This window comes from Lygodium microphyllum, chromosome 15, assembly GCF_053477565.2.
Source record: "Lygodium microphyllum isolate KBCC chromosome 15, Lygodium_microphyllum_v1.1.10, whole genome shotgun sequence".
Taxonomy (NCBI): domain Eukaryota; kingdom Viridiplantae; phylum Streptophyta; class Polypodiopsida; order Schizaeales; family Lygodiaceae; genus Lygodium; species Lygodium microphyllum.
In genome coordinates, this window is record NC_141149.1 from 141,778,916 (window position 1) to 141,803,419 (window position 24,504).

The window sequence follows — 24,504 nt, forward strand, 5'->3', positions numbered from 1 at the left end:
TTCCCATGCAAGTAAACGCGAGACTGCCAGCAACTCCAATTGAAAAGAGTTAGTAGTTAAGCGATCCTCCGTTGGATGCCACTGAGCCTTCTGGAGGACCTGTTTCCAGGAACACACCAAATGAGTAAGCAGCGACGAAGAAGAACTGGAGAACCGCGAATCAGCATTAAGAACATGCCACCAAGAACTCCGGATTTGGGTATTGCCATGCAAAAGCCCATGGCCCTCAAGGAAATAACGGGCTATATCGACCCATGGATGATGATCCGAGCACATGGCGCGGAAAAGCGACCAACGGAGTGCCTGCATGTGAGTTTGGGCATCTAAAATAGCTCCGCCACCCATGCGTTTGGGGGTGTACGCATGCGACCAAGAGATCCAGGAAATACCTGCATGCAATGAGTCCTTCTTCCATAGCATGAAACGAATAGACTGAGTAAGAGCATTCAGAGTCGTAGTAGTCTAGGGCAACAATGGCAAGAAATATGTGAGCATTGGCAACATAATTATCTCGGCTACTTTGAGGCGAACATGGAAGGGCCAGGCCTGAGACTTCCAATACATAAACTTAGCCACCATTTTCTGAGAAATCCACTGCAGAAGCTGCTTTGGGGGAACATCAACACCCAAAGGGTATCCAAGATGCCTGACAATGGAGCCACGGGGAACAACCAGACCCTGCCAGTCCAAGGACTGCAAATCCGACTCCGTGCAGCTTAGAATGGCTGATTTGAGCACATTGATACGAAGGCCTGACGCCTGACCAAAGAGACCCCAAACATCCAATGCTTTTCGAAGGTTATCCTTGTTGGCACGCAAAATCATAAAGGTATCATCCGCCAGGGATTGGCTAATGAAGTGCTGTCCTGTAGGAAGCGACAGTCCGGCCAACTGAGAAGAGGCTGCCATATGTGATAACATGGAAAGAATTGGATGAGTCGCAAGGGCAAAGAATAAAGGGCTCAAAGGGCACCCCTGTCTGACAGAACGGGCAAGGACAAATGGCTCAGTAACACCTCCGTTCAGCATGACTCGCGAAGACGCTGCAGCACTAATGGTGTAGATTAGACGAGACATCCGAGCACCAAAGCCCATAGCAGACATAAGTTCAGCAACGAAAGACCAGTCCAGATAGTCAAAAGCCTTTTCCAGGTCCAGTTGAATCAGTACCACCTCCTAATTAGAATGCCTGGCATAATCAATTGCCAGTTGAGCATTCAATACATTGTGCAGAATATTTCGACCCTTAATGAAACCATACTGTGGAGGGTGCACAATGGCCGGGAGATGCTTATGGAGCCGATTCGCCATTACTTTGGAAAAGATTTTGTACATTGAACCCATCAAAGAAATTGGGCGCCACTGTGTCAACTTAGATGGCGAAGGAGCTTTTGGAAGAAGTTTAATAAGGCCTTCTTTCCATGAGGAAGGCATGATCCCCGTTTCCCACACCTGCTGAAACAAAGCCTGCAAAGGTTTCGCCAGTTGGGTAGCAAAAGCTTCAAAGAACTCATTGGTGAGACCATCCCAACCCGGGCTTTTATCCTTGGGCAAGTGTAACAAGACGTCCATAACCTCTGCCTCACAAATATCGGACTCCATAGTAGCTTGCATGTCCTGCGGAAGTTGATTGCGGACCAGGTCATAAAAACCCGAACGGGCCTGAGTAATTTGGGCCGAAGGTGGAGAAGTGGAACCGAGAAGGTCACGGAAATAATTCCTGTACATATGCACAATAGTCTGCGGATCCAGGATAAGGTGGCCTTCTGCATCCTCGAGTCTAGTCATATTCTCTCGAGCAGGAGAGGCATGGAGAGCTCGAAAGAACTTATGGGTCTGACATGCACTATCTTGCAAAGTCTCCGTCAGATGTTGCAGTTTGGCCTGCTGATATGATTTCAACTGGAATTCTTTAATAAGATCAGCCACCCGCATGGCGAGTGCGAGCAGAAATGCATCATCCGGAGTATCCACCAGCAGAGAACGAACCAAAGCTAGTAGATCCTCTGCTGCCTTGCAACGCTGCCGACAAAGAGAGGCATGATAGATCCCATACTGCCGAGCGACCCACTGCACATTAGAGAGCAATCTTTCAAATGATGCAGTGCCCTGAGAAGAGAAGTCCAAGAAGAATCTGTCAATCAATTGCTGCATATAGCCCTGAAAGATTGCATGCTTCAGGTAAGACGAGTTGAAACGCAAAGGGAGTCGGTGCAGAAATCGCTTGAAAGGTCCAATGGGTTGTGCAAGCAGCTCAAGCTGCAGAGGGAAATGGTCCGACAAGGCATATTGCTACAACACTTTGATGTCGAGCATCTCGAGAAGAAAATCATCATTCTGCATGATATATATACGATCCAGTCGCGACCATGTTGTTGCATACTGGGCAGAATGGAAAGTAAACCGTGTAGAAGACGGGTGTAGCCAGGACCAGAGATCTTGCTTAAGAACAGCAAGAGCCAACTCATGCCACATACGACTTTCCGGCGCGTCCATTACCGAATGCTCCGATGTGGACTGGGAAGAATCAACACACATATTGAAATCCCCCATGAAGAAGCCCTGTCTGCCAAGTGACAAGGAGGTCTGCAAAGTCTGCCAAAGCTCCCGACGAGATAACGAATCATTCGGAGCATAGAGGCCAAGTAACCATAAGATTTCCCCTTCGAATAAAATTTCAATCACCAAAAAGCGGCCATGAACATCATTTTTAATAAGAACAGGCTGATATTTGTCATGTACAATCATAAGCACACCCGAATAATGCATGGCCTGTGTCCCTGCATAGAACAATCGAAAGCCATTGCAATCCACCACTTTTCCGGCTTCACCGTGACTCTTGTGCTCAACAGCGCACAGGACATCCCACTGATTTTCATGCAATACAGTCCACATGGCATGTTACTTGTGGCGAGAACAAATTCCTCGCACATTCCACGTGGCTATTTTCATGTGTAGTTAAAACAAAATCAGGTACGAGGCACAGCTTGCCTCGATTTGACTTTGTCGGCAAGAATGTCCAGGACTCCCTCGTCCAAGAAATCCGCCAACACGGCAAAAGAGTTCTGAGGACCAGAGTTGGAAGTAGACGGCATATCTGCTGGCTTGGGGTTGAAACGAGGATAACGACGGTCCCACGGGGTAATGACGTTACCTCTGGTATCAAATGCCAGCTTAGCAGGGGGACCCTTTGGACGATCCGAATACATTTTTCTGGCGGGCTGATGACGGGGGGCAGAGGAAACCATAGCAGGAGCAGAGCGCTCGGAAGACAACATTTCCTTCCTGTGCATATATGTACGCATGGAATCTTGTGAGGTAGTAGGCACAGTATTTTCCATGCCAGCAACAACCCTGTTGCCTTTTTTTGCACGTACTTCAACCCAATCAGTGGCACGGGAATCCAGACCCGAAACCTGTTGTTTACCTTTGGCCAGAACTTGGGGCTGGTGGATAGCATCCAGCGACGGGGCATCACACACCATATCTTCCATGGGCGGCGCAGCATGGCCAACATCGGAGGTATGTTGTTGTTCCGGGCATTCGGCCATAAAATGCCCCAACTGTCCACAGGAAAAGCAATGCCTTGCAAAATTGCCCCATTTCAAACGAAAGTGTAACGGATGCATGCCAGAGCAGTTGAGACGTAACCAAGCAGGCCTTTTTCTTGCAGTGTCCCATAGCATACACAAGCGGTTGCGATTCACCGCCCGGAGACTGGGAGGGACCAGAACAGTGCCCACAGCGGCCATAGCATCCTTCAACAGTGGCCAATAAACAGCCGGACAATTTTCCACTTCTACCCACACAGGGCATTCACGTTGCAGCAGACGCTGAAAATCTGCCATTGGGCGCCATGGAACTACATGAACCAACCGGCGTTCAAAAAACAAAGGCAGTTTAGATAGGAGAGCAGCACGATGCGTCTTTGATTTCAATAGAACCTCAAAAAAACCTCGGGAGCCAACAAAAAACTCTTCAACACATTCCCCTTGTAGCAGACTGTGCAGCCACTGGCGAATACAGGAAAGCAGCGGGATTCGACCAGTGAAGAAGAGTATCACAGCGCGATCATAAAATACCGAAAAGGAGCGTAGGACAGTTTTTGGTCCACGGTGGCTTCCAGAACATCATCAGGTGCGGAGTCAGAAAAAGCTTCCTGATTATGTTGAACATAATCGCCAAGCAAAGTGTTGGCAAATTCCAGCAAATGCTCCCAGTCAACATCCTGAGAGTCCACAGAATCCGAAGCAACCTGAGCATAGGAACGATCCTGATGAACACCTATCTCTTCCGAAGTATGCTTGGTATGTTTACCCGCAGGCTGGATGTCGGGACCAGGGGACATCTCTTCGTTGCACGGAACCATGTCTTCAGGTTCCTCGGCATCAGAATCCGGGCCAAGTGCTGCCACTGTTTGGTCTATGAAATCCAGATCCAAACCAGCCATCGTGTATGACGATTTGATCTCGAAGGAGGACTGACCTTGTCTCTCTCCCACTCTCTCTCTCGCCCGCTTGTCTGTACAGAGGCGCTGTCCAGGGGTGTACTCTGCAAGGACAGCTAATGAAAGCGGAGCTGTACCTGTCACCGTGCAGGGGCAGAAGGGCGAAACAAAGGCCTGGTGGTCGCAACGGCAGGACGGGACAGGGCAGCAAGGGCGGCCGTGGACAGGGCACCAGGAGCAGGACGCACTGACGGCGTCAGGCGCAGGGCGTCAGGAACAGGGCGCGAGGGGTTCCGCTGGCGGCGCAGGGAGAAGACACGAAGAAGGTCGACGACAGGCAGATCTGCAGGCGTCGACGGAGCGGACAAGACGCGAGTGACAGGCGAGCAGCGACGGAACGTCAGGCAGCGACTGTGCGGACGCGAGCGAGCGAGGAAGACAGGCGGGTCTTCAGTCTGCGACAGCGCAGGTCAAGGCGACGGCAGGGCGTGCAGGACCAGGCGATGGCAGGGCGGCACGAAGCAGGGGCACCATCGCGCTCGCTAGAGTCTCTCTCTCTCTCTCTCTTCTATCTCTCTCTCTCTGTCTCTCTCTCTCACACATTTTTGCATAGAGACCTTTTTACTTTGTTAGTCTGGCCTGCCACGGGATTGCTGCTTGCATAATCTATTACTAGGAGTATTTATCTTTGTAACTTTTTCAATCCATGTCTGGAGATAATTGTCTCACAATGTAAGAGTCAGCATAGTGCTCTTTTGTGAACATTTTCTGGGAAAAAAGTATTGTAATGTCAGTTCAACTCTGCTTATTCTCGTGCCATTGGCAAATGGTGTATTATATGTCAACTTGGAGAAACTCTGAGAGAGTTGTATGAATTTTGTGCTCGCAGGATCAGTCTTCTAGCAATTCATCTTGCTTTAGTTGCTCACCCTCAAACTCCAGTTGTGGTTACTGCTTTAGCACTAGCTGTACATGGGTACAAAATTGAGATGGCTGTGCGGAAAGCTCTGAAGGTTCACCAGAAATTTGCAGATTTGCTCCAAAGTTTTCCTGAAATTGACTTGGAGTGCAAGCTCCCAAAAAGTTTGATCAGGCAAAAGGTTCTTGAGCTTTCTGAACATACAATAAACAGCCTGCATTGTATGAATGATGCAGAATATGTGGCAACTGCTATGTGGAAGCACCCAGAAGCACCTTCTTCTGATCTGGTTAATCTTCTTTCACTATATCCAGTATTACTCATTGGAACATGTTGGTTTTGTAACTTACGTGTGCAGTGGAGTATTGAAAAATAGTGTGCATGTCTATCTGTCTCAAGTGAATTCCAACCTTGCAGGTAATAGTAACCAAGCAGCATCTGATCAGCTGCAAAAAGTTGTTTTATCAGCTGCATGCGGATAATAACGACAGGTTTAGGAATGAGATCTTGTCTGGTGGGAAAACTAAGGATGGAAGCAAGAGATGTATAAACAGGATAGCTTTACAAGCAGGACAGTTAAGTGAGACAGGTTTTGTTTTCAGGCATATTGTTATCTCAACACTGTACCCTGGTGCTGCCAAGAGGCAGAAGGAATCAACTGGAGCCACCAAAGCAGGTCCTTAACAGAGCAGCTCACTGAAATTGTTGGAGAAAATAGCTGAAACTGCTATGGGTGATCTTAGCACATTCCACCATTACAAAGTTCACAAACAGAATGCAGAGATGCAGTGACTTCAATCTCCTATGCATACCTGTCACTGTGCTATGGTGTCATGCAGACCTTTAGAGCCAGGTGCAAATATCTAAAACATGTATCCAGTCAATGCTTCATTTTTATGTATTGGTTTCAGCATTTCAAATCTTCTATGCTGGCATCCACCAACTTGGGCCCGCCCTTCTATGAGAGGTCTTCCTAAGTTTTACCCCATTGCTTCTCAATCAAGGTGGCGCCAAAGTTCAAGCTTTCAAATCTTCATAGCTGGCATCTCCTGACCCATGTTTCCTGCCTCAGTGCAACACTTGAAGATATAATGGAACAGTTATGAGCATCTATACAGATCGATTATACTCAGGACAGGAGAATTATGTAAGTAGCCAGTGGGTCCTTGCCTGATGTGCTAGCTTCATTCTCAAACATCAATCAAGAGGTGCCAAAGAGATCCAACTTCTCATTGCCTTTATGGTGCTTCTTGAAAATTGAGGGTGTGGCAATAGTTGCTAGCCCTACTTCCAAACTGCAGCTTTCTATGATTCGCATTACCATCGAGACTTTCCTGGTGAAAAAAGGTCACAGTGGGCTCTAGCAGTATCCTCCATCACCTGTCCAAATGCACCATATGCAATCAGCATTGACTACTTGTGCATTGTTATATTCTTAAAAGTAATCAATCTCTCTCTCTCTTTTTTTTTTCGTAATCTCTCTCTTTTCTCTCTCTCTCTCTCTCTCTCTCTCTCTCTCTCTCTCTGTAATGGGTAATTGTACTAATGATTATGAACATAAAATACAAGAGTAACAAAAGAACTAATGTACAACTGGAGACTGAAGAGACTGTAGCATGCCAATGAAGCCAAATCATGCATGGAAATAAGTCCCAAAATGCAAATTAAAAAAAGCACATTCCAAATAGTACAACTATGCTAACAGCCCCAAATGTGGAAAACAATTATCACATTGTTGCACAAAGTCTGTTAGTTTGGGTTTGCCAAAAATCCAATCTCTTAATGGATGAATATTGAGACAACACTAAACCTCAAACAATAACAGACTGTATGTGTCCAGCACATGTACACACACACCCCACTCTCTCTCTCTCTCTCTCTCTCTCTCTCTCTCTCTCTCTCTCATGCACACAAAGACAATTAAATTCTAACAATGAAATGCCCCAAGAGGTTTGGCTAGCATGTGAAAGCCATTCACCGTTTGAAAAAATGAAACCCAAAAGTTAACAAATGTCCAAGAGGTTATTTGGGTAGCATGTAAAAGCCATTCAAAAGTGTAATATCAAGAAAGAGAAAACTTGTTGAAGTCTTTGGATAGTAAGAGTATCTTGTATCATCATGCACAAGGAGTTATTGAAGTTGTGCAAAGAGCCTTAAGCTATGGAGTAGCCACACTATGAATGATAGCCCTTGGTATCATATAAGCCTAGCATGTTAACAGTTACAAAAGTCTAGCCTAATGCAAAAAAGTGAAACAAATAACAATGTTATGTTTTGTTAATTAAGGGTAATCTTCTCAAGGGCCATTCATAATTAGTATTTCTTTAAGATATCATTGAAGTTTCAACCTTGGGAAAGTAAAATCCCAAAGATGTCTAGTAACTAGGTAGTAGACAAAAAAGGAGTTTTCACTTATGTAGTTGATATACACAATGGCTACTTTAATCTTATATTACCACACTATGTCGCTAGTAGGGGGCCTTCAATAAAAACTCTCTAAATAAAAATGTTATACATGATCTTTTGACCTCCAAAATTACAGAATCAATCATTTAACATGAGTTTGTCTACATTACTAATTCTTATTAGCCTTTATATGCTACTTGTTATTTGGGCTTGTCTTTAATCATTTGTAGTCTTATCATTTGAAAACAGGTGTATATTTACTTGTTTGATTATTAACAAGTTGCTTTGATAGACTTTGTTTATGGATCACACGCCCTCGATTCTTGCTCATGGTTGGCTATCTTCTATTTTTAGCAAAAAAATAATCCTTATTTTTTCACTCCACCTAGTCAAGGTTGGTCTCTAGTATATATAAATTGGCTTGTATTTCAATATGTATTTTCTAGTCCCTTCTATGTGTTAGGTTTTGTTTATATTCTTTTCCTACAATGTCTCACACTCCATCTATTATCTTATAAGATTCCATGGCCATTGGCCCTCAACCCAACAATCTTCCACTTAAAGACCAATGTTTCTTTATGGGAGTATCAAAAGAAAGTAAAGCTTTTGTCTAATGCCCATAAGGAATTTGTAGTGGACAAAGCACTCAAAAGGTAAACTCTTCATGAGAAGATTTACATGGTTTTCATCCTTATGAATCTTGACAAGCTCAATGTGCTTGCCCTTAAGAACCTCCTTTATAAAGTGATATTTCACCTCAATATACTTTTTCTTTACATGAAACACAGGGTCCATATAGCAACTAAATGACATCGACTATGAGAATGCAATTTGGAACCCTCTCTTGCAATATGTAAGTCTCCCACTAAACAAGCAAGTGGTGTAGCTTCCTTGCAAGCTTAATGCTTGTGGCATACTACCTCAGTGGTAGTTAAAGTCGTACATGGTTGCAATCAAGAGACTTCAAAGACTACACCTTTGAAAGTAAATACAACCTATAGTAGACATCCTAGAGTCTACACTCCTTACAAAATCAGCATTTGCATATTTAGGTACTCTATCACCTCCTAATGCTTCTTGCCATGGTTTTTCATACACATGCTAACCTTTCCATTTCTTACACAATGTTTGGACTTGTAGTAACCATGGTGTATAACAAGATACCAATTGTGGATGCATACAAAACCTTGGCCATTTCAACATTTTACTCATCTAACTTGGGGTTGTTCTCTTGGCCTTAGTTTCAAATATGGAGGCAATGAAGCACTACTAGCCTTTCCCTTCTCCACATTAAAACACTCCAATACATTTTCGATGTATCCTTTCTTGGACAAATAGAGTATCTTTTTGTATCAATCTTGTATAATGTGCATAAGAAAAACTAGCATTGCCCAAGTCCTTCATGTCAAAGGTTTGATGGGACCTTTTCTTTAAAGTATCCATATTTATGAGATTGGCTTCTTATCAATCAGAATGCCATGCGCATGAAGAATCAAGATCATAAGACTACCATCCCTAGCCTTCCTCGTATATAGATAGTAATCAGTCTCACTCCTAGTGCATCCCTCAAATTGCATAAAAGTATTGAACTTACAATACCATTCTTTAGAAGCCTATTTCAAACTATATAAGCTCTCATGTAGCTTACACACCAAGTGTTTCTTGCCTTCCACAACAAACCCCTCAAGTTGCTATATATGAATATCCTCGTGCAAGTCCCCATACAAGAAAGTGGTCTTTATATCTATTTGAACCAATTCCATATTCTCTCTAGTAATCAAAGCAAGGATTGTAGAAATGATAATCATTTTGACTATTGGTGGGAAGATCTTAGCAACGTCAATCTCTTTTTGCTTAAATCCTCTAGCTACAAATATTACCCTATAGTTAGGCAACGTATCAGATACAAATATCTTTAGTATGTAGATCCAATTATATGGCGGTGCACGTTTACCCTTAGATAAAGAAACTAACTCTCTACAGTATTCTTTTCTAAAGAGTCTATCTTTGACTATATAGCTCTCTTCCACTTATGACAATCATCCTTAGTTATAATATTCGTATAACAAGAAGGCTCACCAGAATCTGTAACCATGACATAATCTAGAGATAGACTATATTTATGTGACGGTCTAGAAATCTGTCAAGTCCTTCGTAAAATTGGCTCAATAGGAGTCTCTAGCTATCCCACTCTCTATCTTGTAAGACATGAGACTTTCCACCATTCCATGGCACTCCCGTCTTAGCATTAGCAAGCTATCCAGCCCCCTATTATGTGGAATAGGCCGTGCAATCTACTTATGTGTTGGCTTATCATTCTCTTGAAATAACACTCTCCAAATCTCAATCATTTTAATAGGATCCTTATGCATTTTATCCTCATTGAAAATGACATAATGGGGGGGGTTGTGTACTATCTTCTTTGATTCAAGATCCCACATGAGGGTTGCAAACTATCTCCTTTGATTCAAGATTCCACAAAAGATAGCCCATTTCACCCAACTCTTCATAGCCAAAAAATATATATATCTTGAACTTAGGATCGCTTTTCCCTAGGTATATGCATAAATGCCTCACTGTCAAAAACGCGCAAGCAATCATAACTAGATCTCTTGCCCAACCATAACTCCTTTGGTATCTTGCCATCCAGTTGCTACTAAGAGACTTATTGATCATGTCTTTATAGCTTCAATCCAAAATCCATTAGTGAGACGAGCATTAGAGAGCATGGTATGAACCCTTTCTTGAATGGTCATGTTCATCCTCTCAGTCATACCATTTTGAGTAAGATTCTTAGGAGATGTCAACTCTCTCTTAATAGTACAGCTTGCACAGAAGTTCGTAAATGTATGTGAGGTATACTTGTTAGTAGTCATGTGTAATCATATCTTGCTTATGAGCCTTAGTCTGAGTCAAATGAGGACATTAGGAGCTCTGTTGACATTGCCTTTGTTTCTCATTTGATGTGTTTTAGACACTTTAGATGAAGGGCACATTAGTGTATTTCTTTTTATGCACTTTTGGCTATTTTGTAGGGATTTGACTAGAGTTTCTTCTTGAAGGGACTAAGGGTTTCCCATGACATGTGGCACTAGGGCTAAAGGGTGCAAGGACATCATGGCTTTTGGGGTTCATGATTGGGGTTTAACAAAAAAGGATTTAATGGTTTGAAAGAGTCATGAGCATATCTTATGACACAATGCCCTTATGGTTTGGAGGTTCCTTATGTTTTCTAAGTGTGGGGCAGGGCTTTTGAGTAAGTGGTGCGAGCTAGGCATAAGGGGATTTTTCAATGGTTTTGGGAGAAAATTCGAAACCCTTCCATGCCACATGAGGGGTTTCCAAATTTTCCCAAAAACTAGGGGGTTTTCTTAAAAACACCTCATGGGGGTGTCCTTTCCAAAAAACCTTTCCATATTTGGAATTGATAAATGTGGAGACTTTAGAAAATGTTTGTTTAAAATAAATATGCCAAGTTGAGCCACCGTAAGCATTTCGAAGGCATGAGCTTACAATTTATAGACTTGACCTTAGGACTTGTTGATGGGCACATGCTTACACTTTAAGAATCGTGAGGGCAGGGTTTTACGAAGCAAGGTCCCTTCTCTCTCTCTCTCTCTCTCTCTCTCTCTCTCTCTCTCTCTCTCTCTCTCTCTCTCTCTCATAATAAAGAATAATTGTTTTAATTACGAGAAACACAAATACTCTCTAGAGTTATTTCTAGACTGGTTTGTCATTGAAAACAAATTTTTAATGAGAAACTAATTTTCAAATTAAAAACCAATCTCCATGGAAACGCCCCTCTTGTTTTTTTGGAATAAGACACTTTTCTAAAGTCACCTTTAGAACTACTTATGGTGGTTGAACTTTGCTATCTATTTTTTAAAAATATTTTAAAAATTATCCACATTTATCAAATCCAAATATGCAATGGGTTTTTAGCAAGGAGACACCGCATGATGTGTTTTTTTAAAAACCCCCTAGTTTTGGAGGAAATTTGGGAACCCCTCATGTGGCAAAGAGGGGTTTTCAAATTTCTCTCAAAATTATTGGAACACTCCTCCAAAATCCTCTCTCTCTCTCTCTCTCTCTCTCTCTCTCTCTCTCTCTCTCTCTCTCTCTCTCTCTCTCTCTCTCTCTCTCTCTCTCTCTCTCTCTCTCTCTCTCTCTCTCTCTCTCTCTCTCTCATAATAAAGAATAATTGTTTTAATTACGAGAAACACAAATACTCTCTAGAGTTATTTCTAGACTGGTTTGTCATTGAAAACAAATTTTTAATGAGAAACTAATTTTCAAATTAAAAACCAATCTCCATGGAAACGCCCCTCTTGTTTTTTTGGAATAAGACACTTTTCTAAAGTCACCTTTAGAACTACTTATGGTGGTTGAACTTTGCTATCTATTTTTTAAAAATATTTTAAAAATTATCCACATTTATCAAATCCAAATATGCAATGGGTTTTTAGCAAGGAGACACCGCATGATGTGTTTTTTTAAAAACCCCCTAGTTTTGGAGGAAATTTGGGAACCCCTCATGTGGCAAAGAGGGGTTTTCAAATTTCTCTCAAAATTATTGGAACACTCCTCCAAAATCCTCTCTCTCTCTCTCTCTCTCTCTCTCTCTCTCTCTCTCTCTCTCTCTCTCTCTCTCTCTCTCTCTCTCTCTCTCTCTCTCTCTCTCTCTCTCTCATAATAAAGAATAATTGTTTTAATTATGAGAAACACAAATACTCTCTAGAGCTATTTCTAGACTGGTTTGTCATTGAAAATAATTTTTTAATGAGAAACTAATTTTCCAATTAAAAACCAATCCCCATGGAAACACCCCTCTTGTTTTTTTGGAATAAGACACTTTTCTAAAGTCACCTTTAGAACTGCTTATGGTGGTTGAACTTTACTATCTATTTTTTAAAAACATTTTAAAAATTCTCCACATTTATCAAATCCAAATATGCAATGGGTTTTTGGCAAGGAGACACCGCATGATGTGTTTTTTAAAAACCCCCTAGTTTTGGAGGAAATTTGGGAACCCCTCATGTGGCAAAGAGGGGTTTTCAATTTTCTCTCAAAATTATTGAAAAACTCCTCCAAAAACCTCTCTCTCTCTCTCTCTCTCTCTCTCTCTCTCTCTCTCTCTCTCTCTCTCTCTCTCTCTCTCTCTCTCTCTCTCTCTCTCTCATAATAAAGAATAATTGTTTTAATTACGAGAAACACAAATACTCTCTAGAGCTATTTCTAGACTGGTTTGTCATTGAAAACAATTTTTAAAAATGAGAAACTAATTTTCAAATTAAAAACCAATCCCCATGGAAACGCCCCTCTTGTTTTTTTGGAATAAGACACTTTTCTAAAGTCACCTTTAGAACTACTTATGGTGGTTGAACTTTGCTATCTATTTTTTAAAAACATTTTAAAAATTCTCCACATTTATCAAATCCAAATATGCAATGGGTTTTTGGCAAGGAGACACCGCATGATGTGTTTTTTTAAAAACCCCCTAGTTTTGGAGGAAATTTGGGAACCCCTCATGTGGCAAAGAGGGGTTTTCAATTTTCTCTCAAAATTATTGGAAAACTCCTCCAAAAACCTCTCTCTCTCTCTCTCTCTCTCTCTCTCTCTCTCTCTCTCTCTCTCTCTCTCTCTCTCTCTCTCACTCATAATAAAGAATAATTGTTTTAATTACGAGAAACACAAAATACTCTCTAGAGCTATTTCTAAACTGATTTGTCATTGAAAACAATTTTTGAATGAGAAACTAATTTTCAAATTAAAAACCAATCCCCATGGAAAAGCCCCTCTTGTTTTTTTGGAATAAGACACTTTTCTAAAGTCACCTTTAGAACTACTTATGGTGGCTGAACTTTTCTATCTATTTTTTAAAAACATTTTAAAAATTCTCCACATTTATCAAATCCAAATATGCAATGGTTTTTTCGCAAGGAGACACCGCATGATGTGTTTTTTTTAAAACCCCCTAGTTTTGGAGGAAATTTGGGAACCCCTCATGTGGCAAAGAGGGGTTTTCAATTTTCTCTCAAAATTATTGGAAAACTCCTCCAAAAACCTCTCTCTCTCTCTCTCTCTCTCTCTCTCTCTCTCTCTCTCTCTCTCTCTCTCTCTCTCTCTCTCTCTCTCTCTCTCTCTCTCTCTCTCTCTCTCTCTCTCTCTCTCTCTCTCTCTCTCTCTCTCTCTCTCTCTCTCTCTCTCTCTCTCTCTCTCTCTCTCTCTCTCACACACACACACACATATATATCATTTTGGTCTATCACCGATAGTAGCTAGCCACCAATTACCTGTCAAAACCCCACCATTGCCACTAGCATGTGTTGCCAGTTGCTTCCACTCGCCCTTCTGCCACCCCCCCCCCCCCCCCATGGGATTGTTGTCTTCTTCTTTTGCTTCATCTCTGTCACCATCATCATTATCATTGTGTTCTTCTTCTTCTTCTTCCTATTATTGCTAGGGTCATAGTGTCCGGAGACACCGACCTCTGCATCCATTCCACCGCCTCGATAGGCCTCGTCAACCTTCATAGCTTTGGGCTAACACTACTTCCCTACCCCATCGGGCCAAGCTTGCCTTTACTATGGTTGTGTTGTCTCATTATGTACAACCATGATGCCTACATATGTGTCACTATAGCCGCCTAATAGCTTACACCTATGTGTGGCTCAAATAGACCTATTGAATGAGGGGGAGTAAAGCCTACAACTCTCATTCAAGCTCTAGATATATTTGCGCATGGGTCGCATAGTACCAGACACCCATGCACCCATTTGAGATTGCTTTTCACCCAACAATGATGAGACCTAGCTCAATCCAACAGTTCTAGGAAAAATGAGGAGCAATGACACGTAGGCATCCTTTCCCATTAAATAATTGGAATAAATAACAAATATGAAAATCATTCAGTGTGGATCCTAGTAGGTAGTGGTAATGCTTTTGAGTGTCAATTTACATACGCCAAGCTTAATACTTCTGAAGCTGTGTTAAAGTGGCAATTCCTTGATTTCATGTTTTGCCACGTAAGAGGTTCTTAATTTCAAGGGTATTTTTCTTTTAGCACCCTTCAAGGCTATTTTTTGCATTCAATATTTTTACAAGTCAAGTCATTTTTTGTTAGTGCACAAATCACAAAACAAGGTTGATTTAGCTTACACTTTATGAAGATGAAGGTAAATGCACAACACATTTTCTTATAGAGCATACAATATTCACCTTGAAGATTGGATTTTGAGTTAACTTGTTATAAAAATATTTGTCTACCCAAGTGAGTTTCTTAGAAATATAATTGGTACTTGTATTTTGTGTAGAATACCATGTAGTGTGAGCAACACATTTTCAGTTAGGAGATACATCACCCTTCACTTCTCCGTCGTTCTCCCAACATGTTACCATAAGGACAATAACACATTGTGATGGTTAAAATTGCACAATTATTGTTATCAAGGAGACTAATTATACATAGGGTGTTTCTTCTTCCAACATGCAATTATTTGGTTGTGTTGCTAGGCCAATGTTTGAGTTCTACACTTGTTAGATTACATTTTCTTGATATGGATCTACAGAAAAATAACAAAGGTTAGAAAGCATGTTATTTGACATGGTTCAGGCTACAAAGTCCTCACAACCTAGTGATTACAAGGCTTGTTGCTTCTAATGATCTAGTATTTTATATGTAGTCCATTGGGTTTAGGTGATCGATTAGGTTTTTTAAAATGTGAATATATTCACTTTTATTTCATTAGGTCACTAGTTCCTTAGACTACAAAGCCCCTTTCAAGTAGCACCAAAGTGAAGTATCACAACTACTATCAATCAAATTCTCAATTTGGCAAAAACTTAGTAGTTGGCAATAATAAAAATTGGAAATGGCTTACAATTTAAGATCAATTAAATCTAAGAAATGATTTCTAACAAAAGGCATAAGAGAAAAATAGAATGAATGACACAAAAAGTTAAAATTAAGAATCCTCGCATTAAGATAAGTGGGTTAACCAAGCCAATTATGATCAAGAGTCCTACCTCTCATGACTTTATTACATTCATCATAGCCTTCTATACTTTCCTACTTAATATTACTTCTTACAATCCCAAATTTATTGTTTACATAGTCGGCTTCATTCTAAATTGTAATTCTATCCATTCCTTGAATTACCTAGGTAGCCTTGCGTATGTTTTCATTATGTTTTCCAAAGTATGAATATTATCAGGATTTCGTATTTTTTTTTCCAATGTGTTAATAAACCAATTGCTAGATACTTAGGCTAGCAAGGAAAAGCACATTATGGGTTGATATATTTTCTTATATTAATATCACCCATGATATTTACCTTTAATATTATCTTCTCACATCACAAAATGCTTTTTTAATATGGAGTTCTAGTACATCTATTGATACATACATACAAAATCCCACAAAAAAAAAAAACACACTTCTAATGCAAGCTGTCAAGTTTCATGGGATTAGTGTTTTTATGAGGGGGAAACTAGGGATTATAGTGTTTAAGGTGACATGCTAATTACTATTTTGGGTCGGCTCTAGAATTAGAGTGTTTAAATCAACAGGCTAGTTACTATTTTGGACATGATGGTTTGGTCTAAAGAGAGGATGAATTAGGGATGTCATTTTAGGGCCCAAAGGGTTAAGAATTAATGTTAGGGTAGGTGTGTGTGTATATGTGTATACACAATGTGCATGCATGTATATATGTCTTCCTTATGAGTTGCAAATTTATGGTATTTGGAATAACATGTTTATTATTATTATTATTATTGGTGTGGGGTTTATATTTTCAAGGAAAGGTAGATGGATTGAGGTTCAATTCCCAAGATTGGGCTTGGATTTTAGAATAAAAGGTTAGGTTGGAGAGAGAGAGAGAGAGAGAGAGAGAGAGAGAGAGAGAGAGAGAGAGAGAGAGAGAGAGAGAGAGAGAGAGAGAGTTGCATTTCTTGGACAAAGAAAAAGATGCAGGTGTGTCAAAGTGAATTTCAAAATTCAAATTTTCTAGGTTTGGCATATGTTATTTGTTTGGGGGGCTCTCTGGTGGTAAGGGACCTCCTATAAGAATACTTAATAACATATTAGGAGTCAAGGTGTTAATATGGGGGGAGAGCATTAGGACTTAGAGGTTGGGGGGTGTACAAATGTTGAATTGGAGAAAAAGTGTTTCAATGAGGGGGTTTCTAATATTAGAGTGTTTAAGATGACATTCTAGTTAGTATTTTGGACATGATGGTTTGGTCTATAGAGAAGATGAATTTGGGATGTCATTTTAGGGGGCCAAAGGTGGTTAATACTTAATGTTAAGGTAGGTGTGTGTATATGTGTATGCACATATGTATATGTATGTATGCCTATCTTCCTCATGAGTTGCAAGATTAAGGTATTTGGGATAACACATTAATTAGGGTTTTTTTTTGGGGCATGGTTTTTAGAATTTCAAGACAAGGTAGGTGGATTGAGTTTCCAATTTGCAAGATAGGGCTTGGATTTTATATTAGGAGGCTAGATTTGGAGGACAATTAGTGCACTCCTATTACACTAGGTCATTCATTTGTTTCTCTCAAATCATGGATTGGACATTTCCAACCATTTATAAAGTATTTCATAATCACCATAATGACCTTTCCACATATTATAGCTTTGGTAATACAAACTTCCATGGAAACTTAGGCAGATTTGTTAATATTTTCCATCTTCTCGTTGATTATTATTTAAAGATGCAAGTGATATCTCCAACTCTCTCAAGGTGCATAATGTTTCGTTAATATGTCCAATATGGATATTCCCTCTCTATGTCTACCTACACACGTTATCAAAAATCCAAGCATGATATTATGCTTCTCTCTCTCTCTCTCTCTCTCTCTCTCTCTCTCTCTCTCTCTCTCTCTCTCTCTCTCTCTCTCTCTCTCTCTCTCTCTCTCTCTCTCTCTCTCTCTCTCTCTCTCTCTCTCTCTCTCTCTCTCTCTCTCTCTCTCTCTCAAAATCAAGATGTAGGCTTACTCACCTAGAATGCTAACCCTTGCCCTCAAAAGAACCCTTACCCTAACCACGGTCAATTTTTTTTTATCTAAATGCCCCCAAAACCGTAAACACTCATCCTTGCCACCACAAAAGTCCTTATTCCACCTTCCAAAAGAATTTGCATTATGGTGGGGGTAGGAGTTTCTTCTTCAAGGGACTAAGGGTTTTCCATTACATGTGGCACTAGAGCTTAAAGGTGCAAGGACATCATGGCTTTTGGGGTGCATCATTGGGGTTTAAGCAAAAAAGGATTTAATGGTTTGAAAGAGTTGTGAGCTTATTGTATGACACAATGGCCTTAGGGTTTGGGGGTTTCTTATGTTTTCCAAGTGAGGAGTAGGGCTTTTGAGGAAGTGGTTTGGGCTAGGCATAAGGCTTATGAGAATAGGGGATAAGGGGTTTGAGGCATGAGCTTACGATTTACAAGCTTGAACTTAGGGCTTGCTAATGGGCATATGCTTGCACTTTAAGAATAATGAGGATGGGGCTTTTGGGAAGCCTCTGCCTCCCTCTCCCCTCACACCCTTCTCTTTTTCTCATGATACATAGTGATTGTCTTAATAACGAGAAACACAAAATACTCTCTAGAGCAGTTCCCACCCCGATTTCGCATGGCTTGGAAACAGTTTTCTAGTGAGAAACTAGTTTTGAGATTAATAACCAGTCCCCCATGGAAAAACCCCCTCTTGTCTTTTTCAATAAAAATTAGTTCATCACTAATAGACAGGCACCAATCACCTAACATATAACCCCACCACTACCACTAGTGCCTAGTACGAACTACTCTCGTGTGTCGCCAGCTTGTAGGGGCCCATTGACTTCCTTTCCCATTAAATAATTGGTGTAAAATAACAACTTTGAAAATGATTCAACTTCAATGCTTCACAAGGTGTGTTAAAGTGGCGATTCCTTGATCTCATGTTTTGCCACTTAACAGGTTCTTAATTTGAATGGTATTTTCCTTTCAGCACCCTTCGAGACTATTTTTTGCACTCAATATTTTCAAAATTCAATATATTTTTTGTTAATGCACAAATCACAAAAGGAAGTTGCTTTAACTTACATTTTATGAAGATGAAAGATAAGTGCAAAACACATTTTCTAACAGAGCTTATGATATCCACCTTGAAGATTGGATTTTGACATAACTTTTTATAAAAAGATTTGTCTACACAAGTGAGTCTCCCAGAAATATGAATGTTACTTGTATTTTGTGCAGATTATCATGTAGTGTGATCAACACATTTTCTATTAGGACATACATCACCCTACACTTCTTGGTCATTCTTCCAACACCTATCCATAAACAATAGCATTGTGATGGTTAAAAATGCACAATGTGTTATAGTTATTATCAAGGATACTAACTATACATAGGGTTTTTCTTCTTCCAACATGCAATTATTTGGCTATATGCTGTTAGGTTTTATGTTAGATTAATTTTCTTAATATGGATGATATTAAAAATAACAAAGGTTACAATGCATGTTATTTGACATGGTTTAGGTTACAAAGTCCTCTCAAGCTAGTGACTACGAGCCTTATTGCTTCTTATGATCTAGTATTTTATAGGTAGTCAATTAGGTTTAGGTGATTCTTTAGGTTTGTAAACATGTAAATATATTCACTTATATATCAATAGGTTGCTAGTTCCTTAGAATGCTAAGCCCCTTTCAACCAACACCAAAGTGAAGTATCACAACTATTATCAATCAAAATCTCAATTTGGCAAAAACTTACGACAGTTGATAATAATAAAATCTGGAAATGGCTTATAGATTTAAGATCAATTAAATCTAAGATAAGATTTATAAGGCATAAGAGAAAAATAGGATGAATGATACGAATAGTTAAATTTAAGAATCCTTACAAAAAGTATATGTGTACGCACAAGTGTGCATGTATGTATGTATGTATGAAATATGCATTTAGAAGGCCAGACTTGGCAAAATTTACCCATGCAAATGAGGAAAAGCTACTAAAAGCTAGTGGACCCTCATTCTAGCATAGTGGAGGTTGGAAGAGGAGGGAGCTGAGAGTTGTTGCTACAACTGTCCAGCCATTAGTGATTAGCCTAGACATTGAAGCCTATCAAAGAGCTACACCCAACTAATCAAGAGGCCATTGGAGGCAAGAGGGGCTATCTACATGCAAGTGACAACAATGTTGGGGCCCACAAGGGTAGGTGATTGCATGTGAGGCTCCTGATGATGGTGGGTTCTAGTCAATCAGCCATTCACAGTAAGGCAACATTAATGTAAGAAGCTAGGAAGTCATATTATTTGAGATAGAGTTTTTATTAATAGTATCTTGTCTCACTGACACATGTATAAAGGTGTGAGACATGTAATTTTCATCCCTTTTTGCAAATAATACAATTATTGTCTCTCGTCTCACCTCTTTGTTCATAGCTTTCATTGCTTCTCTCCTATCTTTCTAGTCTTTTTCTCTCCTTGTCACTCTTTCTCTTTCCTCTTTTCTCTCTCTTATGCACTCCTTTCTCTCACCTCTCAATCCTCTTCTTGACAAGTGGTATCAAAGCATTGGTCTTTGATCCATTTGGTTACAATTTTTCCTTACATTTCTTTCTTAAACTAGTTACATTCCAATTTCTCAAGGACAAGGTGTCAAAATGGATAAGTGTAGAGATCAAGGAGCTTTCCAACCTAGTCATGCTAAACGGTATACATGGAGACCAATTTGGAGGCATCTGGACAAAATAGTAGACTTGAACAAGAAATAGGCCATCATGGAGATAAATTGGTTAAAGAAAAGGGAAATAGAGTTAGTCAGGGTTAGAAGTCTAGTTACTTTTTAAACATGCTTCCTCTTTCCTCTTTCTTTCAAGCTTTTGGACAAGCTTTCATGGTGGATAGCAAAGGATCATCCCTCTTGCTCAATTAACACCTTATCTCTTCTTGAGACCTTGGGGCAAACCAAAAATTTCAGCACAATGCCTATTTTGAGTACTTCAACAATTATCAACCATTGATCACTTAACTCCGGCTTCTTTAGGCTTCAATCAAGCAAATAATTTTCTACTTAAGTGATCTTCAACCTTCTTCTTCATTCCGTTGATCAAATATCTCTAAAACCCTAAAAACTCAATAGGGTAGCCAAAGCTTCAAGTTTGAAGCTTCAAATTTGGTTCTTCTTGACCTTCAAGGCTTCTATACTACCATTATCAAGCAACATTGGCCTTAAGATTGAAGACATTGAAGATATTTCAGCCTATCAAGCACAATGGATTGTCATTTTGGGGATTTTGGTCAACGAGCTTGAATTTCTTACATTGAAGCATTCAAGGAGGCTCAAGGTACTTACTCTTCAAAAGCTTTATGGTTTTCAAGCAAAAGACGGGGGACAGATTTCATATGGATTATGAATCATGGAGCTTATGGATTAAATGAGGGTTTTTTTTTCTACCAATGGCCGAAGCTTGATTCTACTAGAATCTTCCATCTTGTTCAAGCTTACAAGAGGTGTCCCATTCACATCTAATCTATCTGAAATCTCTCTAAATCCACTTGCTCAAGCTTATTCATTTGCTTATGAGAGAGAGATATTGGTCATTTGAGCCTTTGAATGAACCATACATCATATATTAATACTCTTTAGGTAAATTAGAGCTTCTATATTGAATTTTAGAATTTATTTCATTTTCATGATTACCATTTTATATGCTTTTGAGCATAACTTTGATTTGATCTTTTGATTCTCTTGTGCCTGAGAAGTAAATTGTAAAGGGTAAGTATTGCAATCGGTGAGTCACTGATTTGTAGTGGTCAAATCCTCAACCAATCCCATTTTTCAATTCTCTTTTGATCCATCAAATCTATGCATATTGTTGAAGGTTGAAAAAATCATTTGAGTAATGCATATCATCTCTATTTTCTTAGATTAGAATTCTCTTGCCATGGACATACCCACCAAGGAAAAATGTGGATGCCAGGGGAGATAGTGGGACAAAAAAGAGGTGACCCTCCCTCACTATTGAAGATCCCAAAGGGGTGTGACTAACTATCTAAGGAGGGACTTTGCCCACCTCTTGTTGATTTGGAGTCCATATAGAGAGCCTATCACATCATTTTATCTCACATAGGTACTACAAGTGGAGAAATTGAAGACTTCAATATTTCAACTAAAGAGCATTTGATCAAAGCTTCATTGAACGGTTCACAAGGATTAAATAAGGCTATCAATCCTTTAGGCTACAAATATAGTACAGATTATAGGTTTATTCAACATTCATTAGCAAGATGCAAGTACATGCAAGAGTAACAGTGCATTTGTGCATTGATTAGGCTTGATATTAAGTCATTTACAAGTGCTACATGTTATTCTAGGCCTCTTACAGGTTGTTTATAAGGCATTACAGTGAAACATGATATTAGGATCCATTTTTGGGGTATTATTCACTTGGTTTTAAGTGTTGGAGAGTACTTTAGAGCTTATACATGACTTATATAAGGTATTACACGTGGTATCTAGTACCTATAGGTCATATCCAGGGTACTACAGGGTTTGGAGACCTTAGTTTGGACATATGGATAGTGGAAATGCCAAAACAATGGATTGTTATGTATAACTGGAAAAGAATATTTTCAAAATGCTTTATTTTAATTTTGAAGTGAATTGATATAACTAATCTTGAAGAGCTATTCATTAGCTTCGTTCTAAATCAAAAAGTTCTTGATTCTAATATCGTGGTGGTGAAAACTTATAGCCATTTTTGTGGTAGGGATCTACTTGGACTACGTTGTGGCAGTGGCACAAATGGTTGGAAACAAGGAAAATAACAAACCTAATGATGATGTCCAATAACAAATCAAGGAAACATGTGAAGCAATACTGGAGTCACATCATGATGAAGAAGAATCCCAAGAATATAGCGCATGTAACACTCTAAATACCACACTTTGTAACCATGAAAATAGATATTTCATCAGACACATGGAGTTGGCTTTTAAATTGGATCAAGTGATAGAGCAAATGGTTCAGTCAAATATCCAAACCAAGGAAGCTATGGAGAAGATGGCCCACTCTACTAAGGATTCATTGGAGAAATTTGCATGTTTCACTAAAGAATCATTAGACAAACTCGGTGCTCAAATTTCCATGCTTGTGGCAGCTCAAATGATAGACAAGGAAAGTAGAGACAAGCAATCATTTCAACACTTGAATAATAATCCTTAGCTAGGTATCATTAGAAAGAAGGGTATACTAGATACCACTTATGAGATTGGGGAGACTTCTTTTAGGACTGATAAGCCAATTTTGAGCATTCATGTGTTCAACTCTCCTCCAGGAGCTAGAAGTCAACCACCTCTTCCTCTAAGTAGGTTCCAAACCAATTATCATAGAAGTGCCTCTAATCTTTCAGCTTCCATTGATAGCTATATGGACACACATCCCTAAGTATCAAATGGGTAGCAAGGCCTTGTAGTGAGGGAGCTCCATGACAAATTTGTGTTGACAAAATATAGTGGCCATTCATAATCACTAATTGATTTGGAGGAGTGGACCTCAAAGTTAAGAGTCTTACTTTGATATTTTCCCTATATCTAATGACTAAAAGATTCACTTCGTGCCGCTTAACCTTGAGGGCTTTGCTCATACATGGTGGGGGTACATAAAGAGGAAAAATCAGTAGGTTGACAATTAGGATTATTGCAAAGTGAAGATGGCTCAAGCATTTGCCTCTCCCATTGAGAAAGAAAAATTGACTAGGAGATGGTATCAATTGGACCAAAGAAGTCTATCAATTAGAGAGAATACCAACCAGTTCTTGAACCTTACCATGTATGTAGAGAGTGTGAGCAATGTTGCAACATTGTATAAGTACATCTATGGTCTAGAGTCTAATTTGTTAGCTAATATTATGGCCTAGAAACCTACCACACTATTCCATACTATTGACCTAGTTGAGAGGTATGCTCATAAGTACATGAAGGATATCTTTGTGCATGCTTCTATCAGATAACAAAGGGTTGTTAGTAAACAAGGAAACTTTATTGGTAATTATGGTGGGTCTAGTACTTCATTTGGCAATTTGATAGTCCCACATATCCTACATTTATACTTCAAGATAGTGAAGTACTTCAAAGTCAACAATCAATCATAAAGTCAAGCCTAAACAAGGTGATAGGAGACCCAAAAATAATTCAACAAACAATGGAAAATTTATATCCATGGATCTTTTTAGAGAGCGCAAAGAGAGGGGTCTATGTTTCAAGTGTGGTGAAAAGTATACGGTTGATCATGCATCTAAGTGCACTTACAAGAATGCCAAATCCAAGAACTATAATACAAGAGTACTTGAGGAACTTGATTAGGAAGTCATTAAGAACCAATTATGGGTGCATGAGTTGCATTTGAAGATCATGATGAGGATCTTGAGCAAGATCATTCTTATGAGCTAGCAAATGGATTTTCATTTGAGCTTGGTTGGCATGTTCCCTTTGATCCAAGTGGGACAAGCTTTCATACTACTGCCACTATCCTTTATTCTATTTCCATGGATGCTTGGATAGATTCTCGAAGCCCTAATACACTCCATATGAAGGGTACCATTTATGGAAAGGGTATGTTTATCCTAATAGATAGTGGCATAGTTTTGTAAATAAGTCAATTGTGAATAGGTTGCACTATTTTTCCACTAATTTAGTGTAGCCCATAAGATTTCACGTAGCCAATGGTGAAGAC

The 24,504-nt window shown here is 39.6% G+C and overlaps 1 protein-coding gene across 4 annotated transcripts in view; it reads left to right on the forward strand.

Annotated features, from left to right (window-relative positions):
- LOC148025152 (Polynucleotide adenylyltransferase family protein) overlaps positions 1-6,820 on the forward strand; it is a 183,795-nt gene extending 176,975 nt beyond the window's left edge. For all 4 annotated transcript variants that reach the window (XM_087694899.1, XM_087694902.1, XM_087694898.1 and 1 more), the window contains 2 exons: positions 5,337-5,655; positions 5,784-6,820. In XM_087694899.1, coding sequence (XP_087551025.1) covers positions 5,337-5,655; positions 5,784-6,050 — 586 coding nt within the window. In that variant the 3' untranslated portion in view covers positions 6,051-6,820. The remainder of the gene's footprint in view (positions 1-5,336; positions 5,656-5,783) is intronic.
- Positions 6,821-24,504: the final 17,684 nt, after the last annotated feature.